General features: G+C 37.0%; 1 protein-coding gene across 7 annotated transcripts in view; it reads right to left on the bottom strand.

Moving 5' to 3' along the window:
- The window catches only part of LOC5577633, a 357,967-nt gene that overhangs the window by 103,072 nt on the left and 240,880 nt on the right, over positions 1-14,015 (bottom strand). For all 7 annotated transcript variants that reach the window (XM_021838183.1, XM_021838185.1, XM_021838184.1 and 4 more), the window contains one exon: positions 6,918-7,418. In XM_021838183.1, coding sequence (XP_021693875.1) covers positions 6,918-7,418 — 501 coding nt within the window. The remainder of the gene's footprint in view (positions 1-6,917; positions 7,419-14,015) is intronic.

Raw genomic sequence — 14,015 nt, 5'->3', positions numbered from 1 at the left:
CGATTCGATTTCGATTCGATTTCGATTCGATTTCGATTCGATTTCGATTCGATTTCGATTCGATTTCGATTCGATTTCGATTCGATTTCGATTCGATTTCGATTCGATTTCGATTCGATTTCGATTCGATTTCGATTCGATTTCGATTCGATTTCGATTCGATTTCGATTCGATTTCGATTCGATTTCGATTCGATTTCGATTCGATTTCGATTCGATTTCGATTCGATTTCGATTCGATTTCGATTCGATTTCGATTCGATTTCGATTCGATTTCGATTCGATTTCGATTCGATTTCGATTCGATTTCGATTCGATTTCGATTCGATTTCGATTCGATTTCGATTCGATTTCGATTCGATTTCGATTCGATTTCGATTCGATTTCGATTCGATTTCGATTCGATTTCGATTCGATTTCGATTCGATTTCGATTCGATTTCGATTCGATTTCGATTCGATTTCGATTCGATTTCGATTCGATTTCGATTCGATTTCGATTCGATTTCGATTCGATTTCGATTCGATTTCGATTCGATTTCGATTCGATTTCGATTCGATTTCGATTCGATTTCGATTCGATTTCGATTCGATTTCGATTCGATTTCGATTCGATTTCGATTCGATTTCGATTCGATTTCGATTCGATTTCGATTCGATTTCGATTCGATTTCGATTCGATTTCGATTCGATTCGATTCGATTTCGATTCGATTTCGATTCGATTTCGATTCGATTTCGATTCGATTTCGATTCGATTTCGATTCGATTTCGATTCGATTTCGATTCGATTTCGATTCGATTTCGATTCGATTTCGATTCGATTTCGATTCGATTTCGATTCGATTTCGATTCGATTTCGATTCGATTTCGATTCGATTTCGATTCGATTTCGATTCGATTTCGATTCGATTTCGATTCGATTTCGATTCGATTTCGATTCGATTTCGATTCGATTTCGATTCGATTTCGATTCGATTTCGATTCGATTTCGATTTCGATTCGATTTCGATTCGATTTCGATTCGATTTCGATTCGATTTCGATTCGATTTCGATTCGATTTCGATTCGATTTCGATTCGATTTCGATTCGATTTCGATTCGATTTCGATTCGATTCGATTTCGATTCGATTTCGATTCGATTTCGATTCGATTTCGATTCGATTTCGATTCGATTTCGATTCGATTTCGATTCGATTTCGATTCGATTTCGATTCGATTTCGATTCGATTTCGATTCGATTTCGATTCGATTTCGATTCGATTTCGATTCGATTTCGATTCGATTTCGATTCGATTTCGATTCGATTTCGATTCGATTTCGATTCGATTTCGATTCGATTTCGATTCGATTTCGATTCGATTTCGATTCGATTTCGATTCGATTTCGATTCGATTTCGATTCGATTTCGATTCGATTTCGATTCGATTTCGATTCGATTTCGATTCGATTTCGATTCGATTTCGATTCGATTTCGATTCGATTTCGATTCGATTTCGATTCGATTTCGATTCGATTTCGATTCGATTTCGATTCGATTTCGATTCGATTTCGATTCGATTTCGATTCGATTTCGATTCGATTTCGATTCGATTTCGATTCGATTTCGATTCGATTTCGATTCGATTTCGATTCGATTTCGATTCGATTTCGATTCGATTTCGATTCGATTTCGATTCGATTTCGATTCGATTTCGATTCGATTTCGATTCGATTTCGATTCGATTTCGATTCGATTTCGATTCGATTTCGATTCGATTTCGATTCGATTTCGATTCGATTTCGATTCGATTTCGATTCGATTTCGATTCGATTTCGATTCGATTTCGATTCGATTTCGATTCGATTTCGATTCGATTTCGATTCGATTTCGATTCGATTTCGATTCGATTTCGATTCGATTTCGATTCGATTTCGATTCGATTTCGATTCGATTTCGATTCGATTTCGATTCGATTTCGATTCGATTCGATTTCGATTCGATTCGATTTCGATTCGATTTCGATTCGATTTCGATTCGATTTCGATTCGATTTCGATTCGATTTCGATTCGATTTCGATTCGATTTCGATTCGATTTCGATTCGATTTCGATTCGATTTCGATTCGATTTCGATTCGATTTCGATTCGATTTCGATTCGATTTCGATTCGATTTCGATTCGATTTCGATTCGATTTCGATTCGATTTCGATTCGATTTCGATTCGATTTCGATTCGATTTCGATTCGATTTCGATTCGATTCGATTCGATTCGATTTCGATTCGATTTCGATTCGATTTCGATTCGATTTCGATTCGATTTCGATTCGATTTCGATTCGATTTCGATTCGATTTCGATTCGATTTCGATTCGATTTCGATTCGATTTCGATTCGATTTCGATTCGATTTCGATTCGATTTCGATTCGATTTCGATTCGATTTCGATTCGATTTCGATTCGATTTCGATTCGATTTCGATTCGATTTCGATTCGATTCGATTTCGATTCGATTTCGATTCGATTTCGATTCGATTTCGATTCGATTTCGATTCGATTTCGATTCGATTTCGATTCGATTTCGATTCGATTTCGATTCGATTTCGATTCGATTTCGATTCGATTTTCGATTCGATTTCGATTCGATTTCGATTCGATTTCGATTCGATTTCGATTCGATTTCGATTCGATTTCGATTCGATTTCGATTCGATTTCGATTCGATTTCGATTCGATTTCGATTCGATTTCGATTCGATTTCGATTCGATTTCGATTCGATTTCGATTCGATTTCGATTCGATTTCGATTCGATTTCGATTCGATTTCGATTCGATTTCGATTCGATTTCGATTCGATTTCGATTCGATTTCGATTCGATTTCGATTCGATTTCGATTCGATTTCGATTCGATTTCGATTCGATTTCGATTCGATTTCGATTCGATTTCGATTCGATTTCGATTCGATTTCGATTCGATTTCGATTCGATTTCGATTCGATTTCGATTCGATTTCGATTCGATTTCGATTCGATTTCGATTCGATTTCGATTCGATTTCGATTCGATTTCGATTCGATTTCGATTCGATTTCGATTCGATTTCGATTCGATTTCGATTCGATTTCGATTCGATTTCGATTCGATTTCGATTCGATTTCGATTCGATTTCGATTCGATTTCGATTCGATTTCGATTCGATTTCGATTCGATTTCGATTCGATTTCGATTCGATTTCGATTCGATTTCGATTCGATTTCGATTCGATTTCGATTCGATTTCGATTCGATTTCGATTCGATTTCGATTCGATTTCGATTCGATTTCGATTCGATTTCGATTCGATTTCGATTCGATTTCGATTCGATTTCGATTCGATTTCGATTCGATTTCGATTCGATTTCGATTCGATTTCGATTCGATTTCGATTCGATTTCGATTCGATTTCGATTCGATTTCGATTCGATTTCGATTCGATTTCGATTCGATTTCGATTCGATTTCGATTCGATTTCGATTCGATTTCGATTCGATTTCGATTCGATTTCGATTCGATTTCGATTCGATTCGATTTCGATTCGATTTCGATTCGATTTCGATTCGATTTCGATTCGATTTCGATTCGATTTCGATTCGATTTCGATTCGATTTCGATTCGATTTCGATTCGATTTCGATTCGATTTCGATTCGATTTCGATTCGATTTCGATTCGATTTCGATTCGATTTCGATTCGATTTCGATTCGATTTCGATTCGATTTCGATTCGATTTCGATTCGATTTCGATTCGATTTCGATTCGATTTCGATTCGATTTCGATTCGATTTCGATTCGATTTCGATTCGATTTCGATTCGATTTCGATTCGATTTCGATTCGATTTCGATTCGATTCGATTTCGATTCGATTTCGATTCGATTTCGATTCGATTTCGATTCGATTTCGATTCGATTTCGATTCGATTTCGATTCGATTTCGATTCGATTTCGATTCGATTTCGATTCGATTTCGATTCGATTTCGATTCGATTTCGATTCGATTTCGATTCGATTTCGATTCGATTTCGATTCGATTTCGATTCGATTTCGATTCGATTTCGATTCGATTTCGATTCGATTTCGATTCGATTTCGATTCGATTTCGATTCGATTTCGATTCGATTTCGATTCGATTTCGATTCGATTTCGATTCGATTTCGATTCGATTTCGATTCGATTTCGATTCGATTTCGATTCGATTTCGATTCGATTTCGATTCGATTTCGATTCGATTTCGATTCGATTTCGATTCGATTTCGATTCGATTTCGATTCGATTTCGATTCGATTTCGATTCGATTTCGATTCGATTTCGATTCGATTTCGATTCGATTTCGATTCGATTTCGATTCGATTTCGATTCGATTTCGATTCGATTTCGATTCGATTTCGATTCGATTTCGATTCGATTTCGATTCGATTTCGATTCGATTTCGATTCGATTTCGATTCGATTTCGATTCGATTTCGATTCGATTTCGATTCGATTTCGATTCGATTCGATTTCGATTCGATTTCGATTCGAAGGTGTCCAACATGTGTTATGAGAATTCCAGTTCCAATTTATGTGCATCCGCGAAGGCCCCGGAACAGAAAAAGAAGACGTTAGATGTGGACTTGTCAATCTTGAACTTGATTATGTGGAGCTTGTCTTTAAAGATATCTTAAAACCTATTCTCTCCAGGTTGTTTTCCTTGTAATCCTTAAACTCGGCCAATCCGCAAGTATTTCGGTTCCGCGAGCTAACATAGGTTGCTAAGTTGCAAAGGTATTATTGTAAACGTCTTTATGATGGCGAAAAAACTTTGTAATAGAGTAAGTGTACCAGTTATGGACATAGTGGTTCCCTATTTCGCCATACGTAATTACTTTAATATCTTCAAATTTTGAATTTTTTTGTGTGTTGTAGTAGTTAGATTTAAGATATATCAAGATGGTAAAGCATACAAAAATATTTAAAATGTGAATGTTATCAAAATATCACATATGGCCAAATAGGGAACCACTATGGCCATAACTGGTACATTTTCCCTATTTAAAGTGGCTCAAAACGTAAAGGTACACTAGTAATACTATCATACCACGTTGATGCTAAAATTAATCACTAGTTCTTAGCATGTCAGAGTTAATGAGGAATGTTGCTGAATAACCAAACTCGTTTTGAACAAATGTTATACAGTACTGACCCGATTTTGTCAGCCCCCGATTTTGTCTACCCCCGATTTTGTCTACCCCCGATTTTGTCAGCTTTTTGACCCGATTTTGTCAGCCTATTTTAAATTTGTCAAAAAATTGTAATCGTCATGTTTTACCACGTTTACGTTAAAGTTTATGATGATGTTTGATGTCATACACGCATGGGCGTAGCAAGAGGAGGCAATGGCAATGCCTTTTATTAAAAGTAAAAAAAATCGATATGACCAATATAAGGGAGGGGGGAGCCCCTGACAAAAAAAAAAACTGGCTACGTCCATGTCCATTGCCCTCTTAAAAGTTCATGTAACCATGTAACACGTCAAAATTTGAAAAACAGGAGCAAAATAAAATGACCCGATTTTGTCAGGTTCCCCATTTTGTCAGTCTAAAATTCATCGAGGGGCTGACAAAATCGGGTCCTTACTGTATGTCTTTTTTGTAGAAGTTTAATGGACATATGGAACTAAAAAATAGCACACAACTATAAACATATCTTTTCTCCTATCCCTCAGACGGAACTTTCTTCTATAAGGTTTGAAGAATAAGTTTAGATTTAAAGATGATAAGTTTATACTCATATAAAAGCTTTTTTCTATATTTCTCCATCGCATTTTTCATGTAAGCCTCTATAAACCTACTTAACCCGTTAATTTTGTCATTTTTTTTTGAAAGAAAATCGATTCATTCTTTTGTACGGTTGTACAAACAGTCCGTCTTCTCAAAGGGAATCAAAAAACCATTGAAGGGGCCCCCAACGCATAGAAATATCGAGTTTTAGAAAAGTTATTCTTTGGAAAGTCTGGATTTAGGGGATCATCATAGTCAACTTTTTTTTTAATTTAGTGTGTTTCCATGAGTCGATACCGAGTAATGGAACATCGACTCATGGAGTTTTGACCGTAGTCGAAAGTCGATTTTCGGTCTTGGGGTGACTTTGATAAAGGGAGCATATGTAAACAGATAAAAATCCATTACCAAACGACGCTTTGAAATAATTACAGTTGGTCTGTATTGGAAAATGTGTATAGAGACAGTGGTTTAAATTTTATTCATTAAAATGCAGAATTTCTAGAAAAAATCACCTAAAATATATTTTTGTTGAAACACTATTTGTATAAACTTATGTTCCTTATCAAATATAGGATGATTTTAATATTTTTACAGTGAGTAAATCAATTGTTTTTGTAGTATAAATTAGTTACATACCTCTAGGCGTTTGACGTTGTATGAAAATTTCTAAATTTCATTACAAAAATGGTCTCAACAAGTGCATTTGGCTAAAATATTTGAAACCAAATTTAAGTTTTATCGTTACTGGACTATCAACAAGAAGTGAAGAATTCTTTGAACTTCATCAATAGTTCATTAATAGTGATTGCATGATAGATTGTTTATAGTTGTTTCGAAAATGCTAAAATATCATCAATTTTTACATTCAAATGTATTCCGACGAAAATAGCTCTGACATGAAGTGTCATATTAATGCTCTTCAGAACTTGCATTCACTTTGCTCAACTGATTTAGTTGCATTGTTTCGTTAGCTGTGGCCTGTTTACAACGTCTTTGGACCACCTTTAAATCACTTCCGAAAAGGCAGAACTCTTTTTTTATCATAGAAATTGTAAAAAAAAAGTTACGAGAGATGGGATTTTCGAACATTGTTTGTGATTTGAACCACCCTATAGTGTCCCATCTGCATCGCCATCGCATGCTTACCTTCTTATCAATCAAATTGATCTGCTCGTCGCTGCTGTTGTCGTCGCTGTTCTTTTCGCCGCAAAATATGCCATCATCCAACGATTTGGACTTGTCCTCGTCGGCCTCCTCGTAGCCGTACTTCTCCTCCATCAGCTTCGACGCGACGATGTCCAAACTCTTGGAGTCACGCTTCTGCAGCCGTTGGTTCTGCAGAATCTGCTGGAAGGCGGAGATCTTACGTGGCCCGGGACGAGCTATTGCTCCGGAACTGCCACCGATGGGAGATCCTTGTGCTACCATACCGCCGGTTGTCGTCGTCATCGAAGCCGTCGCATGTGGCTGGAAAGGGTGATTCAGGGCTGCCACGATGTCGGATTCGCACGCTTGGTCCATCGATTTGAACGCTTTCCGGCGCGGCGAAGGGAGCTTTATCGATTTCTGGGCACGTTCCAGTATTTCGGCAAGCGGCCGGGGTGAGGGGATTTTCGTGATTTCAGTCTTGCGGGCGTTCGGCGTTTGCTGAAATGGAAATTGGATGGTTAGTTTTCGTTTTGGAAAGTGTTACGGAGAAGGCGGGGGATTCTGAATTTCTGGAAGCGAATCAAATCGGATTCGGTGGTATCAGTTTCTTCGGGCGCAATTTGTGATGTGTAACTCGAGAACCAGCGTGAGGTACAAGCGTGTGATGTTCTCAGATGGGATCTCGTGGTACAGAAATTGTTTGGCTGTTTGTCTTTCATACTGAAGAATAAAATCTTCTCGTCTGAATCATAAATCTCACTACATGTCACATATTTCCTTGGAGCGTACGTTTCTAAGAATCGCTCATAAACCACGTGACGTGGTTTCCTTGGGCGGTGTTGGGCGGTCTAGCCAAAAATCACAATCCATACATTTTTTTAATCAATTTAACAAAGCGAAATCCTAGTCCAAAAAAAGCATTTTTTTTTAAATTGTCAGTTAAGGTGAAGATGAATCGAAGCCAAACTTCATATTTTCAAGAGCACAAATCTGGAGAACCGAACACCCGTTTGAGCTGAAAACTGAATCGATTGGTCACCTCCAGCTTGTGACCAATCGATTAAGTTTTCAGCTCAAACGGATGTTTGGTTTTTCAGATTTGTCCTCTTGAAATTTTGAGGTTTGGCTTCGATTTATCTTCACCTTAATGCCACACTCCTAGATTTAAACTCAAATTCTGAGTGAACTAAGTTTTCAGTGTGCCTTGTAAAATGTTAAATAGGATTATTTGGTATCAAAAGTTAAACTTTAGTATGGTTTTCGACTATTGATTTAACGTCAAAGTTGTTCAAAACTGTCATGGTTAAAATTTCGATTCATTCAAAATAAAAAAAAGTTTCAAAAATTTACGATGAGTCGTTAACACGATAGAGGCTCTTTAAATAAAAACAATAGTTTCAAAAATTTCAAAAATTAGCGCTGAGTGCATACCTGAAGGCGTTTAGTAATGACTGAATAATGAATCACTGATTAATTATTAATCACTCATTGGCCAATGATTAAATACCTCAAAGTATGCACTACCTGATCAAACGGTGTGAGAATTTCTTCACTGATCTTTTCCCCACGATAGCGATTGCTACGGATTCGAAACAAATCGATATCGATTGTTCTCGAGACTTGTTTTTTGATTAGTCGATAAACGCCGTGAAGTATGCAATAAATGGGTTATGCACTAGAACATGATGACTACGCAAAGGAACAAAAACAATATTTTCGCGTGTGCTAAAGATAAAGATTAAATTATGTGACTCCAGTAAATATGGCGCAATACAATACTTTTACGAATTATCAAAAAATACATTTTTTTAGCATTTGGAACTGATATCAGCAGTGAATTAGGCTCATGAATTAGCATACAAGCTAGTAAAATTGCATTCAAAATGTAAGAAATATATAAATAATGCATTTTTGACAATCAATATCTACGAAAAACGGCAATAGATCCAGCGACAAAAATAAGGTAATATGCGGTAGTTTAGTGCTTGGAACAAAACCTTGTTCCGCAGTGTTATTCATGTTTAGCAATATAACTCAACTCATGATCTTCGAACTTCGTTTAGCAAATTAACCTATATCCAGCCACGATACTTTTGCATGCTGAAAAACACACTAAAACCAGCATAACTTTTTTGTTTCACGATGGATTTTGCTGAAATTTTCAGCAGATCCCGAAAAACTCTTCTAGTTTAAGGTCTGAAAGTTTTGGAAATATGGTTCAAGTGGCTTCGAAGTTATTCCGAATTGTCTTGGGGTACCAAAATTGGCCACATCATCCCTGCAACGGATATCTCAGGATCCTTATGAGCTAGACGGTTGGTGTTTTCGGCAAAGTTGGCAAAGGCACTGAAAAATATGTTTGGGAATTCGTCCGCTATGTGGCGCTAGTAACAAATTTTCTTAAATTTTCTCTAGATCCTGATGAGCTAGAAAGTTGGCAAAATTATTTAGTGGACCGAGGGCTATCTGACAGTGAAAATTTTGTTTGGGAATTCGTCCGGTAGGTGGCGGTAGTGGCATTTTTTCTTAAATTGTTTATAAGTCAAAATCCTGATGAGCTAGGTTGGTATTTTCGACGAAGTTGTGCGCTGGACCGAGGGCTATCTGGCAATGTAAACTCTGTTTAAGAATTCGTCCGCTAGGTGGCGCTAATTACATTTTTTTCAATTTTCTACAGTCATCTCTCCCTTACTCGATATTGAAGGGACCATCGAGTTAGGGAGGTATCGACTTACAGAACATAAAAGCAGTGCAACTGCGTTCCAAGGGACCATCGAGTTAGCCATGAAAACCAACTTTTACTATGGTTCTCTAACTCGATATCGAGATACGGAAAATCGAGTAAGGGAGAGTTAACTGTATAACTCAAGTTCCTGATGAGCTAGAAAATTGGTATTTTCGGCAAAGTTGTTCAGTAGACCGAGGGCTATCTGGCAGTGAAAACTCTGTTTCGTAATTCGTCCGCTAGGTGGCGCTAATAGCATTTTTTCTTGAATTTTCTATAATTCAAGACTCTTTTTTTTCTATTTTTATTAACGAGATTTTTAGCCCTAGGCTAGTTCATCTCGGGACCAACGGCTTTACTTCCCTTCCGAAGGAAGTCGTCACAACTGAAATTTTTAGTGACTATCTCGGGGATGGGATTCGATCCCAAGTCCTCGGCGTGAGAGGCGTGTGTTCTAACCCCTACACCAGGTCCGTCCCTCGATTCAAGACTCTGATGAGCTAGAAGGTTGGTGTTTTTGGCAAAGTTGTTCAGTAGAAAGAGGTCTATCTAGCAGCAAAAATCTGTTTAAGAATTCGTCCGCTAGATGACGCTAGTATTTTGTTTTCTATAACTCAAAATCCTGATGAGCTAGTAGGTTGGTGTCTTCAGCGAAGAAATTCAGCAGAACGAGGGCTAATCTGTTTGGGAATTCATGTTTTTACTTGATTAACTAAATTTTAAAACTAGGATAGTATTTTTTTTACTTTCCTTCTTGAGGAATCATAAAAATTGTATGACCAAGTGACTTTAATGTATAGTGTTAATACAATTTTATTCTGGCATTTTATTTTCTATGTTTATTGGAGAACTGTGCAGATTTTGAGTTTGAATAAGTATGAAAGATTAAATCGTTTGATAACAAGAATATATGAAATGTCATTGGAAATATTGTAAATTTTGCACATCGAACGCGACGATTTATAATCGTCGCCAGCCAAGCAACTGCTGTGAATTTGACGTTCCACCAGTCTTACCAACACAATGACGAAACACCTCCTTTGATTCATTTTCTGGCGATTTACATTTCATCAATCTTACTAACATAAAGGTGCGACGATTTTTTCAGTCTGTTTGAAAGTTGGCGGCGCGTTTTGTTGTGAATGAAACAGACAATAATTTTGCTAGGAATATAAATGAACTATACTGTTTACGTGTCTGTTTTTATTTTGGGGTGAAACAAAGGTAATTCTCCCTCATGTTGAAGTTATTCTGATCATAATAAGCATAATACTCGATGAGAGCAATACATATGGATAATAAAGGATAATAGTTGATTAAAACTATATGTCTTAGATAGACTTCCATCATCATCAAAAATCAAATAATTTTGAAAAATTAATGTTTTAAGCGCCACCTAAAAGAATCCGAAGAAATTTGATTTCTATCTACATCCTAGATTTGTGACTAAAACCTAATCGTATGAACATTAATTAATTACATCTTATCGGCCTTGATATACAGACGTGTGAATGTAATTGTTACTAGTGTCTCTTAGCGGATGGATCCAATATCAGATTTTTCACTTACAATTAATACCTTCTATAATCTTCCCAAAAACATTGCTGAAAACATCTGCTGTGTTGCTTATCAGGATCATAAGCTAGACAAATAAAAGAAATCATTCACGTCACCAATCACATTTTTAATTAACAGTTGTCTAAAACAACAACCTTTTAGCTCGTCCGAACCTCGAGATGCAGAAAGTTGAAGAAAATTTGTTACAAGCGCCCTGTATCGAATAAATTCCCAAACAAATATATTACCGTCAGATACTCTTTGATCTGCTAAACAACTTTGCTGAAGACTCCAACCTTCTAGCTTATTAAGATCTCAAGATACAGAGATTTGAAGAAAAACGTTTACTAGCGCCACCTACTAGACGAATTCTCAAACAGATTTTTCACACTACACTTTTTTTTAAATTAATGAAGGGATTTTAAGAGTTTAGTCCTCATTTTTCTAAACAACTTTGCCGAAAATATCAAGCTAGCTCATCTGGAGCTGAAGACACGAAGGATTGAAGAATTTGTTACTAGGGCAGATAGCCATTGTTCTACTGAACAACTTTACCGAAAACACCAACCTTCTAGTTCATCAGGGTCTTGAGTTATAAATTATTCAAGAAAAAATGCTACTATCGCTACCTACCGGACGAATTCCCAAACAGAGTTTTCACTGTCAGATAGCCCTCGATTCACTGAACAACTTTGCCGAAAACACCAACTTTCTAGCTCATCAGGATCTAGAGTTAGAGAAAATTTAAGAAAAAATGTTACTAGCGCCACCTAGCGGACGAATTGCCACACAGATTTTTCAGTGCCAGGTTCTACTGAACAACTTTGCCGAAAACACCAACCCTCTAGCTCATAAGAATCCTGAGATATCCGTTGCAGGGATGTGGCCAATTTTGGTACCCCAAGACAATCCGGAATAACTCCGGAACCGTCTGGACCATATTTCCAAAACTTTCAGACCTTAAACTAGAAGAGTTTTTCGGGAATTTCTGAAAATTTCAGCAAAACCCATAAAGAAACAAAAAAGATATTCAGGTTTCAGTTTGTTTTTCAGGATGCAAAAGTATGTTGGCTGGATGAAGGTTAATAAAAATCAAGAATAACTTTATGACTCTGGGCAGTTGTAGACCGTATATGCCGATAGATATTTTTTCAGTTAAAATTGAATGGTTTAATACTTAATTCGATTTTTTCTTTATTTGCAGGTATTTTATCGACAAGCTGAACGAAATTTTATCAGTGTGGATATTTTGAAGAACTCCTGGTCGAAAATCTCAAACTTATCCTAGGAAAATTGACGGAAGAATATCTGCATCAATTCGTGGAAGAATGAGAAGTTCTTTTGAAAAATTTCTGAACGAATCTTTCAAGGAATCTCAGTACTTAGCATTGGAAAACCCCTGGTTAGGTGGCCTCTCGAAGACTCTTCATCAAGCATGATTTTACGGCAACGAATAAAGGACAACGACTTGAAAATCGAATCTTGGAACGTGAAAACTTTGAATGAACCCGCGCCTGTTGGGCTCCTGGCTCTTGAACTGCGGAACATCGGCGTGAACGTGGCAGCTATCCAGGAAATACACTGGCCGAAAACCGGAGAACTTAAATTCCGAGTGGTGGATCCCACCGCCAACACTTCATTCAAGTATCACATCTACTACAGCGGCTGCCAACGTGGAGTTGGCTTCACAGTGATTGGTAAGCAGATGAAGCAAGTTTTTCTGTAAAAATCGGTAAGCGACCGAATTTGTGTGTTGAGAATGAAGGACAACTTCTTCAACTACAGTCTGATCAGCATATATGCGCCAACAAACGATAAACTCGATGGCATGAAGGAAGAGTTCTATGAGAGCCTAGATAAAGTCTACGGAGAGTGAACAAAATAAGATGTCTAGATTGTCATTGGCGACGCAAATGCGCAGATCTGGAAAGAAGACCTCTTCCGAACCGTCATTGGAACGGAAAGCCTATATTCCGTAACCGATGATGATTACCTGTGGCTTGTAACCTACACTGTTGCTAGACTCTAGAGGGATGCTAGAGGGATGACAATCAGCAGTACCCAGGTAACAATTTGAAGCTGTTCAAACGCTTTTATAACTAATTCTATTCAGCCTTTGTTTGAACAAAAGCTGTTCATAGCGTGCATACAATGTTGTTCAGCTGTTAAACATCTGATTCTGGCGATTTTATTCAGCTTAAGCTAATTAAATTTAAGCTTAATTGAAGCTTTATGGAAGGCTGAATAATGGTTCATCATGCGCTTATTCAACCCCTTTTCAATAACGATAATTCTATTTTTAGAACAGATGGCAGCCTTCGAAAGCTTAACAATCGCTTATTCATCCATTATTCAACAATAAACCAAAAAATGTGAAAATATTTACAGGTTCATAGAATTGGATTTTATCAACGCAACTTACAATTTCAAACACATAGGGGAGATGTGTGCTGGAACTTTTAGAAATGAAGATTAGTAAATATTAACAATTGAGAATTGAACTGGGATCTACTGATCTAAAACCACTTACCTTGACATCTGCTCCACATGAGACTGTGTGAGCATTATCAAAAGCAAGAGAATAACTTATTGACTTGTCTGAATAGGGGCTATGTTAAAGGTTGCATTGAGGCTGGAGAAGGGATATCAGTGCTATGCAAAAACACTTAAGTTAGTGTTTTGTGTGTTGTGATTTTTGTTTTAAATTTCTCGATTCTCGATAGTTTTCAATTACTGCTGTTTAATTGTTGTCAACGAAAGTTGGTAATGATTATGATTCCGTACAATTAAATGAAAATGTGACGAAGAAATCA

The sequence above is a fragment of the Aedes aegypti genome, chromosome 1 (genome assembly GCF_002204515.2).
Source record: "Aedes aegypti strain LVP_AGWG chromosome 1, AaegL5.0 Primary Assembly, whole genome shotgun sequence".
Lineage (NCBI taxonomy): Eukaryota > Metazoa > Arthropoda > Insecta > Diptera > Culicidae > Aedes > Aedes aegypti.
The sequence above is the reverse complement of the archived record's forward strand: the minus strand, read 5'-3'. Positions and strand labels throughout refer to the sequence as shown.